This window comes from Glandiceps talaboti, chromosome 2 (assembly GCF_964340395.1).
Source record: "Glandiceps talaboti chromosome 2, keGlaTala1.1, whole genome shotgun sequence".
NCBI lineage: Eukaryota > Metazoa > Hemichordata > Enteropneusta > Spengelidae > Glandiceps > Glandiceps talaboti.
Window position 1 is genome coordinate 1288472 of NC_135550.1, and position 20055 is coordinate 1308526.

At 35.9% G+C, this 20055-nt stretch overlaps 1 protein-coding gene across 1 annotated transcript in view; it reads right to left on the bottom strand.

Annotated features, from left to right (window-relative positions):
* Nucleotides 1-2014: 2014 nt before the first annotated feature.
* Nucleotides 2015-20055, bottom strand: part of LOC144453777 (putative E3 ubiquitin-protein ligase UBR7) — an 81907-nt gene continuing 63866 nt past the window's right edge. The window contains exon 10 of the mRNA XM_078145129.1: nucleotides 2015-3935. Coding sequence (XP_078001255.1) covers nucleotides 3834-3935 — 102 coding nt within the window. The 3' untranslated portion in view covers nucleotides 2015-3833. The remainder of the gene's footprint in view (nucleotides 3936-20055) is intronic.

Below are 20055 nucleotides of genomic sequence, written 5' to 3' on the forward strand. Positions count from 1 at the left end.
GGAAATACCATTCATATTGCCAGGTCAGGCAAGGTCACTTGTCCAGTAACATTTCTGTCACGATATCTAGAAGGTGCAAGCATTTCTCAGGATTCACATGCATATATCTTTAGACCTTTGTTTGTTTCAAAAAAGTGTTACTTCATTAATACACTTAAATAAGCATCTTAGTTGCATTAGAGTATGGGACATAATTAAGGAAAAGCTGAGGTGCATAGTCAGCAATGTGGGGGATTTTAAAACTCATTCCTTTCGGCAAGGTGGAGCTACTACAACGGCTCAGAGAGGCACTTCACCTCACCAGCTCATGCAACATGGGAGATGGCGTTCATCATCAGCAAGAGATGGTTACATTCAGGATTCTATTTCAGAGTGTTTATCTGTCAATAAAGTGCTGGGTATTTAATGTAGTGTGTTGAGGATAGCCGCCTTCTCTCTTCTGTTTCTGGTCTTTTGGACTGTGAATAAAACATGGCAGCACTGTCTGTAGTTGTATGTGGTAGGTGTATGTCTATTTATAGCCTGGAGTTGAAACAAAACATATAATTTCTCGTTACATCGTATAGGAAGAAATTAATGTTTTGCTGTAGTGGGAGGGCGTGGGTATGGTATATCACGTAATTTCGATTGGCAGAAAAGTTGGGGAGTACGTCATTTTATACATTGTCATGTTCACAGCTACAACCAATTTTTTTGGCTCTATTGAATGTTTTATTTTTTGTATTTGTATTACTAGCTAGGCTTTACTACTGTCATTTTACATACCATTTTTTAGGCACTTTTTTGTGGTACTTGTAGGTAATCAACCGCTTTTCCTAGTGTTTGTTGCATTTGGGATTTTTTACTTAATATACATGTTACATCCAATCTGTAAAATTGCCCAATTCATGAAATGTGCATGTAACTTTGCCCAGTTCATGAAATAGTCGACCTTATGCAAATGAGAGTATAGATTATGATCTAAAAGGAGCGAAATTAAATTTTTGGGGAAGAGTTTTGAACTGGGGTGTTGATTATCGAACTCTATTAAAAACACAAGCTGCACTGAATTATTATAAAACAAGAATTTTGAAGTGATGAATTTGTAAATACATGATAATAAAGTTGTTTGATTCTTATTCTTTTTTGTGTGTGTCCTATAAAATATGCTCAGTTCATGTACTGGGTATATCTTACCATACCCACTTCATAACCTGGGCAACACGGTTGACTATTTCATGAACTGGGCAAAGTTACCTACACATTTCATGAATTGGTCAATTTCACAGATTGTGTGTAACATATATACCTGTGTACACTTTCTTGAGTTTGTATTCCTTGTTCTATGGAATGTGAATAAAACACAACAGTGTAGTCACACACTAGTTGTATGTGGTAGGTGTATGTCTATTTATAACCTGGAGTTGATGTTGCCAGTGGTTATTGACTTTCAGTCATTCACATATAGGCAGACAGATAGATGGACAAGACACTCTATCAGATCTATAGCATGTATAATCCTATCAGGAATGAATAGAGTTCAGCTGTGCTAATAACAGTCTATTCTGAAACATGTTAATCTTGGTGTGATTGACAAGTAGGTGAGACAACCCCATGGTGCCATTCAGACCAAGGCGGGAGTTACTCCATTAAAGATTTAAAGATTCCATGACATCAGTAAAACTATAACTTGCACTTTGCTTTGAGAATGCAAGCTCTGTGTCTCTAAAACAAATTGCATTTTTGATGCAAAATGTATACCTCTGGTACAATCATTTTCATATGAACAATTTCTCAACAAGACACCAAAGGGAACATCCCCACCAAATGCCAAAACGATTGGCCTGGCGGTTGTTGAGTTTAAGTCGTTCACACACACACACACACACACGCACACACACACACACACACACACACACACACACACACACACACACAGTCATACATACATTGTGCAAATAAATCTGTAAATATCAAAGACATATAAATCTCAAAGAACAAACTCCTCACCATATATTAGGTAAAGTTCAGCTAAAATCTTTATTAATTTTATTCCAGGATGATACTTATCTCTTGTGTGCAATTTGCCATGACAACACAAACAAATAGGTTTTATTTTGTTAATGATGATCTCTTGGGCTCCACAAAACTGCAGTCTATTCAAATGTCACTTTTCATTTTTATGTCTACTCATTCCACATACATTGTACTGCTTTATTCAAATAGCAGTAGGCAACAATACTTTTCTTAGATTGCATGTGTTCATGCCACTAATAATGTCTGGAATATTAGTAGGTAAATGAAAACTACAGTTGAGACTTGATGACATAACGCAATTTGACATAAACTACTGCCAGATTTAAACTGAATGCCTACTGTAAGGGCAAATTTTTGGTGTTACCGTCACATATTGTTTAATTGCAAAATTCTGAGCTATAGGTATTATACATGGGGTACATCATTCACTGGAAAATTAATTAAATGAAACAATATGAAATTTGGAGCTTGCTTAGTTATTGCCCAATTACTGAAAAATCATTACTTTATATGCAAATATATCACATATATCATGCATGCACGGATGGAGCCCGTTGTAAAAGCACCAAAAACTACACCAAACACATGATTTGTTATGTATGTACCAAGTTAAGTGAAATTTGATTTTTTTGTTATGATATAGCTTAATTACTGAAAATCATTAATTATACAAATTACTCATTAAAACTAGACTATCCAAATGGGCTTTTATAGGATATGTGTGTATTGTTATGGTTGATAAATATACCAAATTATATGAAGTTTGAAGCTTGCATTCTATAGATATGGCTTACTTACCAAATATCATTAATTATGCAACTTATTCATTAAAACTAAATATAATACCAACAGGCTTTACAGGACATGTGTGTTATTATGTTTGATGTATGTACCAAATGTTGACGAATTTGAAGTTTGTATTGTTTAGATGTGGCTTAATTACTGAAAAATAATTAATTACACACATTACTCATTAAAAACTAAAAACTACGCCAACTAGCTTTTTAGAACATGTGTGTTTTGTTATGGTTGATGTACAAAAAATGTATGTACCAAATGTTGCGGAATTTGAAGTGTGCATATTTAAGATATAGAATAATTACTGCATCTCATTAATTATGCAAATCATTTAATAAACTATATATGACACAATTTTTGTACCTAATTATGTTGCGTCCATAAGATGTAGACTAATTGCTAAAGACCATCAATTATGCAAATGACTAATCAATGTTCATTGGATGTTTACCAAAATCTAATCAGCTCATGTGATTAGCATATGAATGAAAATGAATGAATGAAATTTAATTCACAAGATAACAAAAATAAGCTACCATTTCAAAGAAACATATGAAACAAATATACAAAATGAGTACAAAAGAAATACACAATTGTTATCTGATGTGGACCATGGAAATAGTTCAGCAGAACTAGTTTTGTCCATGGCCTGTAATGGAAGATGTGTTAGATTCATTAGAATTGATTAAGCAGTTTTTGAGATATTGTGTCCACAGAAAGACAGACACACACACACACACAGAGAAAAGCATAACATAAGCTCCCCTTATATGGGAGGTAAAAATTGAGTTCATGACTTTGTGCTACAACATAACCAAATAGACTGTCTTGTAAGCATCTGCTTTAATCCACAAAATTTGTTGACAACTCTTACTGACCTAATTTGTGATTGAAAATGAGAAATGGCAGTATGTATGTAGTGATCTAAATAATAAAGTACAAATACTAGTATATGAAATTTTTTCTTAGACCTTTGTTCGTTTTTTGTCCTTCTCACTATTATATATAGTGACCCTCATTTAGCGACAAAAATGCTGCAGTTGTGGTCCATCATCTGTTCTCTGTCTCTTTCTGGCCTGCATTGTTTCAAAGAATTCTGCAATGTCTTCCTGTCTCACAACCTACAAAAGTGAAATATAAACATTTGATGTTGACAGATCTGTATTTACATGTGACAGATAAAGTACAGTTTGGACGTTTATGTGTCATAATGTGGTTTAGCATAGCATAGCCCAACATCCATCAATTGATGATGATAGACACAAAACTGACCAAGCAAGTGCTATCTCTCCCCTTATATATCATGGGGCAATTGGATGAAATAGAAGTTTCCAACAATCGTTGCATAAAATAGTGCCAATAAGTTGTAGTACAGCTGTACAGTTTTGTAAAATGTTTACCCACATGCTGATCCATGCTAAGTATAAATTTTTTGTTGTAGGTGTTCATTTGCTGAATGATGTCCAGTTGCCTATCCTGTCCTGTTGTTATCTTTGCAATATATGGAATCAATTGGCAGTTGCTATTGGAATGATCATGTTGCTAGACATATTTGCATACATTTTTTGAATGTTCATTTACTTGTCTATGAATCCCTGATGTTATTTTTGTTATATAATCATATGACTGTTGCTATGGGCATGGTCTTGTTGCTAGGTATATTTGCATATATTTTTGACCTTTTATTTGTTTGTCTATTAATCCCTGTTGTTTTCTTTGAAATATACAATGTACATGATTATTTGGTTGTTGCCATGACAGTAATCTTGTGGCTAGGCACATTTGCATGCACTTATAGAATGTTTGAACACTTGTCTAAGAATCCCTGTTGTTATCTTTGAACAAGCAGTCAGCCCCACAATGGATGTTTACAGAGAATTGCCACCAGTCATGGTAGCGTGCTGTATTAGATAGGGAGGCCAGAGGCCTTATTGGTGAAATTGAACAAAATGCATATTTTATAGGCCATAATTTTCGTTAGTAAAGCACCAACTGTTTTATTTTTTGCTTAAATTCAGAGAAAAGTAATTTCTTGACCAGTGTGCATTTACATAATAATAATATCAATCATATTGATATTATTCCATGGAAAAAAATGGCGCGCAAACTATCAAAATTATCAAAAATTGACTAGAGCAGTAAATATTGTTTTTTAGCACAACTGAACTGAGGTTCAGTAGTGCTATAGGGATCGCCCGGCGTCTGTCTGTCTGTCTGTCTGTCTGTGTGTGTGTCTGTCTGTCTGTCTGTGTGTGTGTGTGTGTGTGCATGTGTGTGTGTGTGTAAACAACTTAAACTCAAAAACTGCTGAACCGATTGCCATGATATTTGGTGGGTCCATTACCTTGGGTGTCTAGTTGGGAAATTGTTCAAATCAAAATGATCGCATCACAGATGTGTGATTTGGGTCAAAAAATGTGATTTTTGGTCAAAAAACTTAAACTCAGAAACTACTGGGCAGATTGGTGCGAAATTTGGTGGGAACATTCTTAAGGGGATGTAAAGTAAGATTTGTCCATGACGGGATGATTCCATCAGTGATATGCAAATTAGGGCTAAAAATGTGTCTTTTGGGTTAAAAATCTATAATTCCAAAACTACTGAGCAGATTGGGCTGAAATTTAATGGGAATGTATCTAGGGATGTATGGACAAAGAAATCTTAAGCATACCATGATTCCATGAGTGATATGCAAATAAGGTGTAAAAATGTTCATTTTTGGTCAAAAACTTATATCTCAAAAAGTACTTGGTCACCGAGTCTGAAACTTGGCGAGATGTTTCTGCATGTTATTCTTCAAAACATTTTGACAAAATTGGCCCTAGCAACCATGACCACGCCCTTAGCAACAACCAAATCGCAGTATATTTTGGTCAAATAACAACATCATATGGTAGGCAAATGAATAAACATTCAAAAAATGTATGCAAATACCATAGCAACCATGACCACGCCCATAGCAACAGCCAAACGGTCGTGTATTTCACAAAGATAACAGGGATTAATAGACAATTGAATAAACGTTCAAAAAATGTATGTAAATTTGCCTAGCAACAAGACCACGCCCATAGCAACAGCCAAATAATCATGTATATTGCAAAGATAACAACAGGAATAGAAAGACATGAATAAACATTCAAAAAATGTATGCAAGTGTGCCTAGCAACAAGACCACGCCCATAGCAACAGCCAAATGATCACATATATTGTGAAGATAACAATGGAGATTAATAGACAATTGAATAAACATTCAAAAAATGTATGTAAATATGCCTAGCAACAAGACCACATCCATAGCAACAGCCAAATGATAGCATATATCGTAAAGATAGCAACATGGTTTGATAGGCAACTGGATAGTCATTCACCAAATGAACACTTATTGTTCGCATGTTAGCATTTTTAAAAACTGTACAGTTGTGCTACAACGCCATTGGCGGTATTTTTGTGATTTTCAAGCGCATGATTCTTTTAAAGTCAACCATCAATATACCAAATATTCAGTAAAAGCTAGAGAAATATAACTTTTTGTTACATAAATGTTGTTGTTTAAGTTCTCTTGTGCTTGCAGTAAGATACAGAGAATGTTAAAGTTTACTCCGCAGGTTCTTTCCCGCATAATTTCGCACAGTGAAGCATGGGTAGCGTTTTCTGCCCCCAACGAGCAATGTTCGAGTTTCTTTCGCTACTCTTTTAAACAAAACGTTTTTTAACCCTTGACTTGATTGGACGGCGCTCGTCAGGAAATCAGTTTAAAACTAATCAGATAGTCTGACATGAAACCTTGGGATACTGACAAAGTTTTGTGAAGCCATCAGCGTGTATGGATGAACGGAAGGCTGAACGGAACGGTAAGTTGCCGGAAATCGTGCTGAATTTTTCAGTTATTTTACAAAGATTACGCTGATGAGCAATGAAATGATTCTTTATAATAGTAGGAACAATTCTAATGCACATTCAAGCTATTTTTGTCGATTTTCAAAATGGCAGCCCTCTCGTTCATGTTCATGGTTTAGCGCAGGTGTTGGTCATCTGACCTACGTAACGTTAGACAATGGATAATAATTATTATAATCGTAAGCGTTATGTGTTCTAGATGTTTTCTAGGAGATTTGGGGATTTTATTAAAGTGGGGCCAACCCTGACTGTTACAGTGTTAGTACAGGGGGGAACCTGAGTATCTCTGTCGTATCTAAGCCATTACTATTACATGTAATAGGAAACATGCACTCGGTAAACAGTCAATCGGAATGATCCACACCTTTCTTCTTTACAGCAATTCAAATTATGTGACCGAAACTTATCAAGAGCTTCAAGCCCAACTGCAGTGGTGACAGACTTGGCAGCCTTACAACATTGCCGTTTAGATATTGGTATTTATTGGTATTTATCGGAATTTCAAACATCTGTTGCATGTCTTTTTAGTAGCTTATATCAATGTCTGTATACCAGTTACAAATTTGATAAATATACTTGGTCTGTTTTTGTAATTTAGTAAAGTGCAAAATACTAAACAGAATAACCTAAATTTAAATGTCATGTAATTAATATAGCTTCATGCATGTGAATGGGATTGTTAACTATACTAAGGATACCAGGTACTCACCATCTCACATTCTGTCTGCACATATTGAAACATCACAATGCAAAAATAGTTTGACTTATGTGCCTGTGTTTTTATTAGCTATTGATTGAATGTTATTACTCTAATTTAGTCAACAAACTCTTTGTTGTTTATTTATTCTCAAACATTGACTTGGTGTATGTGTTTCATATTCTTTTTCGAAGTAGGTATATAGTTTAAAGTTTTTTCATTAATAAGAAAATCAAGTAAATATTATTTTCTTATCAATATGGGCACTGTAATATAACAAACCCCCTCTTTGTGTATACTTTTATCTCCACAGAGGTTTGATAACGTAGTTAGTGATAAATTATACATACCAATGTGGATGGTACATACCAAAGTTCTATATGTGTGATTCCTGTAAATTGAAGTTCAGGTTAGAGAAGTGTATCTGGATTGGCTATGAATACATATAGTTGAGGTGAGCTAGCTGTCTCGGAATGTACAATGTTAATTGTAACACATCTAATCCATTTCATCTATTGTAATTTGTCAATATGTAGTCAAGTGGTATGTAGAATATTTGAATTGTTCAAAGCAAATGATGTTTAGGGATGACATCAAAATCAAACCCATCGTAATTACGCGTCCTCACGAGTAGTGACGAGTAGCTACGAGTAGTTACTATGTACTACGTGAAACAGGAGATAGTGAGGTGTTCAAGTTCATGAATAACTGACAATAGATAATCAGTTCACTTTTCTTTGTTTCCCGCAAAGATGTCGTCTTTGAGCGTAGATATGCATAATTTTTTATCACCAACACACAATAGATAGCGACTCTCACCTTCCTCGTTTCCAATGATGACATCGTTTTCTATCTAGTACTGTACATGTTTTTATGAGTGCAAGTTCATGGGCGATATTCATAAAAACAACCAATAAGAAACGCACGAAATCAAAGTTTCAATATTCAGTAAATCTTTTCACGAACATGATGGCGCGGTATGTATTCGAAATTCATTGTGATGGACGCTTGAACGTAATATTGTAACAGTCCTGGGTTGACGCATGAACGTAATATTGTAACAGTCCTGGGTTAACAGTAAATCTTTGAGGAAGATTATCATACAATTGTGTGACTCTCAAAGCATCAATCGCGGCTAGACTTTCTTTTTGTTTTTTGCACGGTCAACAAACTAACAGTACAACTTACGAGCTCACGCTTGGCGGCCATGGTAGGGCCAAGAAATGCTATTGAATTTCGGGTTGCGGAAGTGCAGTTTTGACTTTTATATCATCGAATACCGGAATTTGAATAACGGAATAACTAATTTTTTATGTTTCTCAGTCCAGTAACATTCCTAAATGATGGGGTTGAGTTGAGAAATCACAATGTTCAGCAAAACGTGGCGTGATGTCGGTAGATAAACATAGAGACGCAAGTGATGAACGTATTCAGTTATTCGTAACCCGAAATTTCGTTATAAAAATGACATTTTTCCTCAAAATTTTGAAGAAACAAAATGTTTTTAGGTGACTTATAAATCAATCAAATCAAACGACATATTAATGAGAGACAAGCTTTAGTTTTTAATTTGTTTTTGTGGACAATGTTCGAATTCGACTGACGAATCCTGCGACTCGAATCTAACACGATCAATGCACCGTTCATCAGCCAGACGAAAATGGTCGACATGTTTGTTGACTAGCCGAGAAGTGCATAAGGAACTTGTGAGGCAGTCCGAATAAATAGATGTAAAATCCGACGTTTCGAATAAAAATTCTTCTTCAAGTTATTTTTAGGCAAGACATATTAGGTAAACATCTGAATATATCTGAAACACTTAGTTGACTAGCCGACTGTACGAATGCCATAGAAGGCATCGGAATCAATAACATTGAAAAAAGTAAGAGTGAAACTGATTTGCACAGAAAAGAAAATCTTTTTGTTTCGTTATTTTTTTCACCATGAAGACTACGCGTAAATGATCATAGTTTGGGCTCATGAATAATGGACAATAGGTGTTTACTTTTTATTGTCTACAACCTAAAGTACATGAATATGTGTTGAGACTTATGAATATTCATCGTAGTACATCGTAACTACTAGTAGTTACTCGTCTTTACACGTTACGACGCGTAATTACGATGTTTTTTATTTTGATGTCGCCCCTTACTAATAGTTATGATGCCTGTATGGGCATTGTCAGTAAATCATCCTAGTCGCACGAAATTGGTTGACACGTGCGTTCCTCATGTACCATCATTTTTAGTTGTGATGACTGAACAAACGGAAAAAAATTCTCTTGAATTCAGGAACTTCTGTTTAGGTGTGGGTGAATAATAAAATCATGTTTTCGTAGCATTCATGTGGTTGTTTTTGTCATTCATTTGCTGGGTTACTTGGCCATACAGTTATTTCAGAACAACATGCATCTCACTCCGTACGTGTATGTCAGCAAAGTTTCTGACTGTCATTTTCAAGAGTAGCAAAATAGCATTGCCTCTTTTGATTCCATCTTAGTATGAATTAAATATCCCTGTAGTGATTTTGACGCACACAAAAACGAAAATCTTAACTCCCCACCCCCAAGGAATTACATTTGTTGTGCGTCAGTTTTAAAATGACACGGCGCCTCACAAAAACCATGTATAATAAAATAAGTAGTTGACTCAGCTTGCTGGATCTACACTCATACACACATGGTGCCATTTCCTTCAAGTCGAAAGTCTACCCCAAGATCAAATACACATGATGATACAAAGAGTGATTACGGCCCGGCTGGGTACCTACTAAAGGCTTCACTGCATGAGTCGGTGGTGGCAACTGTATCTCTAAATGATTTTGAAAGAAGCGTACTGATTGGTTGAGAAATCCTTACAATATTGTCCACGTTCAATGGGATTGTAGATTACACCGGGAAGGTGGCGATCACGCCGAACAAAACAAACATTACTACACGATGAATAGAGGTAAATAAGGACATCTAGCCGCTTTGACCACATCGGATTTCAATCAGATTGGTGGATATATATAGGGAAGAAATGTATTAACCGCCATCTTAGTTTCCGTACGGCGACAATCCCAAGTACCCGGAAGAGAGTCATTCTCAGCCATACGTTACAGTGGTAACACTCGTTCATGTTCGATTACCATTCACAAAGAAAACACAACGAAATGGTTGATCTTTTCTTTTTATTTCTTTTCATCACAACAACAAAATCTGCCTGATCAAAAGTGTTGTAAACTAAACCAGAAAGAATTATCGGACTGGCTAAACTTCCCGATGAACTGGAGTAAGGTCCAAGTCCAAGTAACCCTCGATAGTACTATAGTACGTGAGAAAATTGTCTCAAACTAGCGATACAACTTTCAAATAGAACTTTACATGTCTTTATTTGTTAGAGTTATACAATTCAAGACGGGTTTTCACTCGAAAACAACAATTCTGTGAATAATGACACACTGAACGTAGCGATTTCTCGGACGATGTTACCAATGTAACGTAAGGCTGACAATGACTTGCTTCCAGGTTTATATATAGTCCCTCGTGCATCCGGGTACTTGGGATTGTCGCCGCACGGAAACTAAGATGGCGATTAATACATACATTGTCTGATATTTTAATTTACAGAGTATCTTGTGACTGGCGCCTGTCAGCAGACTCGGCCAATTTTTTTTTTCATCATTCCATTGTATTTAAACCTTGTACTTGATATTTCGCAATATTTATAATTCTCAACAAAATACCTCAACATGCCTCACTTCGCTCGTACTCAAAGCAGCCCCGGTATGATCACTGACATGACTAGAGAGAACCTTTTCGGATTTATATGATATAAAGATACGCAAAACATAATGCAAAGTCTGAAGCCAAATTAAAGTTGTAATTATTTTAATTATTTTTACTTGCCAAATATTTGGAAATGGGAAGACACGTTCATGTCGTTTAACTTTACATGTGACTGTCGGCCAATAAACAAAGTTTGGTCGATTCACAGTCGGCAGTGAGACTGCTCTTGCATAACTTCAACCGCATGCCTAGGCATGCCTTCCTTACGCAAGTTGTCTTCATTCTGGTTCACTGTCACTCCAAATTGCACGACAATATAGAATTAATCACAAGTTACATGTTATCTGAAGACATAGTGGGTCTGAAGTGTGATTTTAGTGAGTACCAAGAACGTCCTGTGTTGTTACTTGCGGTGGAAAATCGCCCGGTCAAATGAGGTCAGCTTCAGCTTCTGGTCAAATCAGTTGTTTTCAACCGAAAATTCTTGAACACAACGATCCTACTAAATTTAGTTATTTAAAATCGAGTCCCGAATTCCTCCGTATGCAAGCAGGACTACGCGCGGGGCTGCTTTGAGTACGAGCGAAGTGAGGCATGTTGAGGTATTTTGTTAAGAATTATAAATATTGCGAAATGTCAAGTACAAGGTTTAAATACAATGGAATGATGAAAAAAATGGCAGAGTCTGCTGACAGGCGCCGGTCACAAGAAACAATGTGAATTAAAATATCAGACGATGTATGTATTAGTCGCCATCTTTCTTAGTTTCCGTACGGCGACAATCCCAGGTACCCGGATGCACGAGGGACTAACCCGGAAGCAAGTCAGTAGATTTTTGTTATAAAATGGTGACTATGGTATACAAGCGACCTATCGGTCAGAATAGCTCCGCTGTTGTTTTTTTTAATTTAATTTTTTATTTTGGTGACATGTAGAAGTGGTTCAGGTCTTCAGCTCTTCGAGTCACTATGCAGTTTTGTTTTAGCGATGCAATAAAGTGGTTAGTGGTTTCATATGATGTCTCACTATAAAACACATTTTACACAGAAGTTGGTAATGTATTGTACTTTTATACCATAGTCACCATTTTATAACAAAAATCTACTGTTATGAAAAATTGCACAAAATCTCAGAAAAAAATGACTGGGAAATGCACACAAGAAAAAGAAAAAAAGAGGATTTTGAGGTTGGCTATAAGTAATTCCAGTGTCTTACAGCTGTAACCCTGGAAAATTTTAATGAAGAATGAAATAAACTAGGGATCTAAAATAATTTTGAGGCAATTTGAATTTCAATTTTCTAACAAATTTACAAAGTCAACAACATTCAACTTGTTCCAGTTTCAAGTAGTACGGCGACAATCCCAGGTACCCGGATGCACGAGGGACTAACCCGGAAGCAAGTCGTTGTCAGCCATACGTTACAGTGGTAACATCGCTGCGTTCAGAGTGTCATTATTCACAGAATTGTTGTTTTCGAGTGAAAACCCGTATTGAATTGTATAACTCTAACAAATGAAGACATGTCAAGTTATATTTTGAAAGTTGTATCGCTAGTTTGAGACGATTTTCTCACATACTATAGTACTATCGAGGCTTACTTGGAAGTAGTAGGACCTTACTCCAGTTCATCGGGAAGTTTAGCCAGTCCGATAATTCTTTCTGGTTTAGTTTACAACACTTTTGATCACGCAGATTTTGTTGTTGTGATGAAAAGAAATAAAAAAAAGATCATTTCAACCATTTCGTTGTGTTTTCTTTGTGAAAGGTAACCGAACATGAACAAGTGTTACCACTGTAACGTATGGCTGAGATCGAGAATGACTCTCTTCCGGGTACTTGAGATTGTCGCCTTACGGAAACTAAGATGGCGATTAATACATTTCTTCCCTATATATATCTACCACAACTAGTACAAGTTGAATGTTGTTGACTTTGTAAATTTGTTAGAAAATTGAAATTCAAATTGCCTCAAAATTATTTTAGATCCCTAGTTTATTTCATTCATCATTAAAATTTTCCAGGGTTACAGCTGTAAGACACTGGAATTATTTATAGCTAACCTCAAAATCCTCTTTTTTTCTTTTTCTTGTGTGCATTTCCCAGTCATTTTTTTCTGAGATTTTGTGCAATTTTTCATAACAGTAGATTTTTGTTATAAAATGGTGACTATGGTATACAAGCGACCTATCGGTCAGAATAGCTCCGCTGTTGTTTTTTTTAATTTAATTTTTTATTTTGGTGACATGTAGAAGTGGTTCAGGTCTTCAGCTCTTCGAGTCACTATGCAGTTTTGTTTTAGCGATGCAATAAAGTGGTTAGTGGTTTCATATGATGTCTCACTATAAAACACATTTTACACAGAAGTTGGTAATGTATTGTACTTTTATACCATAGTCACCATTTTATAACAAAAATCTACTGTTATGAAAAATTGCACAAAATCTCAGAAAAAAATGACTGGGAAATGCACACAAGAAAAAGAAAAAAAGAGGATTTTGAGGTTGGCTATAAGTAATTCCAGTGTCTTACAGCTGTAACCCTGGAAAATTTTAATGAAGAATGAAATAAACTAGGGATCTAAAATAATTTTGAGGCAATTTGAATTTCAATTTTCTAACAAATTTACAAAGTCAACAACATTCAACTTGTTCCAGTTGTGGTAGATATATATAGGGAAGAAATGTATTAATCGCCATCTTAGTTTCCGTACGGCGACAATCTCAAGTACCCGGAAGAGAGTCATTCTCAGCCATACGTTACAGTGGTAACACTCGTTCATGTTCGGTTACCTTTCACAAAGAAAACACAACGAAATGGTTGAAATGATCTTTTTTTAATTTCTTTTCATCACAACAACAAAATCTGCGTGATCAAAAGTGTTGTAAACTAAACCAGAAAGAATTATCGGACTGGCTAAACTTCCCGATGAACTGGAAGGTCCTACTACTTCCAAGTAAGCCTTGATAGTACTATAGTACGTGAGAAAATCGTCTCAAACTAGCGATACAACTTTCAAAATATAACTTGACATGTCTTCATTTGTTAGAGTTATACAATTCAAGACGGGTTTTCACTCGAAAACAACAATTCTGTGAATAATGACACTCTGAACGCAGCGATTTCTCGGACGATGTTACCACTGTAACGTATGGCTGACAACGACTTGCTTCCGGGTTAGTCCCTCGTGCATACGGGTGGATTGTCGGCGATTAATACATACATGTACATCGTCTGATATTTTAATTCACAGTGTTTTTTGTGACCGGCGCCTGTCAGCAGACTCTGCCATTTTTTTCATCATTCCATTGTATTTAAACGTTGTACTTGACATTTTGCAATATTTATAATTCTCAACAAAATACCTCAACATGCCTCTCTTCGCTCGTACTCAAAGCAGCCCCGCACGTAGTCCTGCTTGCATACGGAGGAATTCGGGACTCGATTCTGACAATTGTCCCTCCCCCTCCGGTGTTTAGAGTCAAGTCAGTAATACAGACTCGTGCACCCGAGGACTACCCCGCGCGGTATGATCACTGACACTGATGACATGATGAGAGAGAACCTTTTCGGATTTACATGTAAAACGGGGAAAGATACGCAAAACATAATGCAAAGTCTGAAGCCAAATTAAAGTTGTAATTATTTTAATTATTTTTACTTGCCAAATATTTGCATTTTGGAAAGGCAAGACACGTTCATGTCGTTTAACTTTACATGTGAACTGTCGGCCATATTTAAACTTCAACCGCATGCCTGGCATGCCCTTCCTTACGCAAGTTGTCTGAATTCTGGTTCACTGTCATTCCAAATTGCACGACAATATAGAATTAACCACAAGTTACATGTTATCTGAAAACATCACACTTTTATAGTGGGTCTGAAGTGTGATTTTAGTGAGTACTAAGAACGTCCTGTGTTGATACTCAAGATACTTGCTGTGGAAAATCGCTCGGTCGAATGAGGTCACCTTCAGCTTCTGGTCGAATCAGGATAGAGTATGCAAATGAGGATGTTGCGGATTGGCTGATAATGTAGAAGGGTGCAGAATTGGATTTGAAGTTTACAACCCTGTTTCGAACAAACGCTTGTCATTTGGGCGCCCAATGCGTAGAATTATGACTATAGCACATATTACATTGCTTGTTTGACGTCAATAGTGTCTTTTGAAAAGTGGCAGTTTACTTAAAGTCTCGTCGACTGATTTCCAATATGGCGTCGGTCATTATGCTCATTAACATATTCATTTTTTTTTCAAATTACAAAAAAAAAATCATAAAAAATAAAAATGAGGATGTGCTGACTTGAAATTAACAAATCTGAGTAAGCTACCCCCTGCGCATCAACACGCCAGATATCAAAGCAATCTAATAAGAGGTTTTCAAGGAGTTGATGAAAATGACATTTTATGAAAAAAAATCATAAAAAATTGAAAATGGCACAGATCAACTTGGCATGAACAAATCTGAATAGCCTCCCCCCAGGGAACATGCACACCAAATATCGAAGAATTCCGACTGTCACTTATGGAGTAGATAGTAAAAATATAAAAGTTTGACGGACACCTATGATTCACTCTACTCTCTATACCTCAATACCCACCTATACCTAAAGCTACGCTTTCAGCTTTCGCTGACAGCGGAGCTAAAAAGTACAATACATTACCAACTTCTGTGTAAAATGTGTTTTATAGTGAGACATCATATGAAACCAGTAACCAATTTATTAGTATTACATCACTATTAAAACAAAACTGCATAGTGAAGACCTGAAGAACTGAACCACTTCTACATGTCACAAAAATTAAAAATTAAATTAAAAAAAAAACCAGCGGAGCTATTCTGACCGATAGGTCGCTTGTTTCAATATTTGTTCACTATATCTGACAAAGTACTTTCTGAGATTTAATTTTTTGGCCAAAATTTGCATACATTTTTGAATGTTTACTTACTTGCTTCCAGATGTTGTCATTTGACCAAAATATACTAGCATTTGGTTGCTCCTAAGGGTGTGGTCATGGTTGCTAGGGGCAATTGCATCAATTTGTTTTGAAAAAAATCGAGAGACATATCACGAAGTTTCAATCTTAGTGACCCAGTACTTTTTGAGATATGTTTTTAACTAAAACTCACATGTTTACACCTAATTTGTATATCACTGATGAGCTCATTATATGCTCAATATTTCTTCATCTATATACCCCCAGATGCATCCCCATTAAAATTTTGCCAAATCTGCTCGATAGTATTGGGATTAAAGATTTTTTACCAAAAAGACACATTTATAATCTTAATTTGTACATTACAGATGGAATCATCATGTTATGAACAATTCTTAATCTACATGTACCGACCTCAGAACGTTCCCAAGTTTTTGACCAAAATTTACATTTTTACAATAAAATTCTGTCACTGATGAGATCATGATGTGCTTAACATTTTTTTCATCTACTATACACCCCTAGATGCATCCCCATCAAATTTCAGTCCAATCTGCTTAGTAGTTTTGGAATTAAAGACTTTGACCAACAAGTCATTGAAAATGACATAGTCACCGCTATGATTGGGTTTTAAGGAACTGGCAGTTTATGTTGTCATTTTCAAACCTGGTTAATGTTGTTTGGCCTCATATGGTTGTTTATGATATCACTACTCTGTTCAAGCATGTCCGAGTTATGGCTTTGGACATGAAAACTGCGCCAACAAATGTATCACGACGAAAATGGATATGCACATGTATGTCACAGAACACTGTGCCATGTCTGAGTTATGGCTTTGGACATGGAAAATTCGCAAACAAAATGGCTGCAAGGCAGCCATATTGGATCGTATCACGACAACAATGAATATGCACATGTATGTCATAGAACACTGTCCTAATACCAACTTTGAATGAGATCTGTTCAAGCATGTCTGAGTTATGGCTTTGGACAGGGAAAATTCGCAAACAAAATGGCTGCCAGGCAGCCATATTGGATCGTATCACGACAACAATGAATATGCACATGTATGTCATAGAACACTGTCCTAATACCAACTCTGAATGAGATCTGTTAAAGCGTGTCTGAGTTATGGCTTTGGACATGGAAAATTCGCAAACAAAATGGCTGCCAGGCAGCCATATTGGATCGTATCACGACGAAAATGGATACATGTATGTCATAGAACACTGTCCTAATACCAACTTTGAATGAGATCTGTTAAACATGTCTCAGTTATGGCTTTGGACAGGGAAAATTCGCAAACAAAATGGCTGCTAGGTGGCCATATTGGATCGTATCATGAAACAAATTGACGTGCATATGTATGTCATAGTATGTTGCCCCTGTACCAAGTTTGAAAAAAATTGGTCCAGGCATCTCCAAGAAACGGCTCTGGACGGGCGGACGGACGAACTGAACCCAATCCATAAGTCCCCGTCCGGACAGAGGACTAAAAAGACACATTTCTAGCCCTAACTACTAATGGGATCCATCATGTTCCCACCAAATTTCAGACCAATTTGCCATGTATTTTTTGAGTTTAAGTTTTCTGACCAAAAATCACACTTTTTGACCCAAATCACACACCGGTGATAAGATCATCTTGATTTGAACAATTTCCCAACTAGACACCACAGGTGGTATACCCACCAAATATCATGGCGATAAGTCTTGCGGTTTTTGACTTTAAGTTGTTTACACACACAGACACACACAGACACACATAGACAGACAAGACAGACAGACACTTAGCCTCCTGCACTACTGAACTTTATCAGTTCAGTTGTGCTAAAAACTGTAAGGTACTTTTATAGCACATGTGATTTGCTATGGTTAATGTGTGTACTAAATTATATTGAAATTGAAATATGCATTCAGAAGATATTATATAGCATTATTACCAAAAATTATCAATTATGCAAAGTATTCATTAAATCTTCAAGCTAAATCAACTTTATAAGACATATTGATAATGTATGTACCAAATTATATTGTATTTGAAGAATGCGATCCAAAGATATAACACCTAATTACTAACAAGCGACCTATCGGTCAGAATAGCTCCGCTGTGTTTTTTTTTAATTTAATTTTTTATTTTGGTGACATGCAGAAGTGGTTCAGTTCTTCAGCTCTTCACTATGCAGTTTTGTTTTAGCGATGCAATAAAGTGGTTAGTGGTTTCATATGATGTCTCACTATAAAACACATTTTACACAGAAGTTGGTAATGTATTGTACTTTTATACCATAGTCACCATTTTATAACAAAAATCTACTGTTATGAAAAATAGCACAAAATCTCTGAAAAAAATGACTGGGAAATGCACACAAGAAAAAGAAAAAAAAGAGGATTTTGAGGTTGGCTATAAATAATTCCAGTGTCTTACAGCTTTAACCCTGGAAAATTTTAATGATGAATGAAATAAACTATAGGGATCTAAAATAATTTTGAGGCAATTTGAATTTCAATTTTCTAACAAATTTACCAAGTCAACAACATTCAACTTGTACTAATTGTAGTAGATATATATAGGGAAGAAATGTATTAATCGCCATCTTAGTTTCCGTACGGCGACAATCCCAAGTACCCGAAAGAGAGTCATTCTCAGCCAATTCAGGGTTCGACACTGGAGTAAAAAAGTCACTATCCCACAGGACTAGGAAAATTGATAACGTAGTAGTCCTGCAAAAAAATTTGGTGGTCCTATCTTTAAGTGCTTTCGCTTGTTCACTTAGGCTCTTCATCTTTCTTAGTTTTTGCTCTACTTCTAATTCACTTTTCCAAACCCCATATTTATTTCAAACCCTGTGTTGTAATTGAACTGTCTATTTCTTTGTAGTTGTTTGTGCATCATCAACTCCTTACTGTAATTTTATTCTCTTTTTTATGTTTTGGAGCTTCTTCTCTTTTTTTGTTGCTTTCTGTGAGTATTTTGTCTTAATTGGGGGGGGGGGAGTAATAAGATATTATGTGGTCTTACTTCTAGCTTAAATAGTACATAACATTTCTGGTACACATTGATCTGACTATTGCATTTTTAAAAGACAAAAAATTACCTTCCCATAGAGCAAGTCTTTATGGTGTTGTCCTTAGTGCATACTAGAATGTATTTACAACATAAAAATAAATAAATTTGAAGGTTATCAGCAGTTACAGCAAAATTTTGTTACTAATTACATGTACAAGTCACTTCGTCTATTTTCGTGTCTATGTACTTCCGGGTTGACATAAACGTTAAACGTGATACAGTCGGCCCTATAATTACTAAGAAATGACAAAACCGTTCGCAAAATAAAGTTCAGGATTTTAATTTTTCAAACTGAATATCAATATCCACTACACATTCAATAACTGGTTTCGTGTATTTAGAAATGTGCCCCAAAACATGAACACGGAACACGGAATCGTGTCAGTGTTACTAGCCAAGTTAGCAGTTTCATTGTAGGCTGTAAGTTGTACCGGTAAAAAAAACGATCATCACATCATGTAGGAAGTACAAAAACATAGAACACGTTGTTTTCTTGCTGAATAAACTCACTGAAATAACAACACGGTCAAATTGTGTCTTCGATTTTGACAGCCACCATTATGATTGAGCTTCACTTAGTTCCGTTGAACATGGCCGGGCCTGGGCGAACGCCGACATTCAATTTGTACAGCGTTTTTACAAAGGGAGCTCGTCAATAACCTACCGAATAATTAACTCAGAAACGTAGTTTAAATACTAACTGATCTAAAAATTACTGTTTAGAAAGACTACGCATCCGTACATAAATACGAATGCGACAAAGATTTCAACTTCACTTGTTACAGTGTGGAGGCCAGCCTTACCCTTATTATACACATATCATCGTACAACTAATTTTATTGGCTATAATATTTATATATAGCTACATTT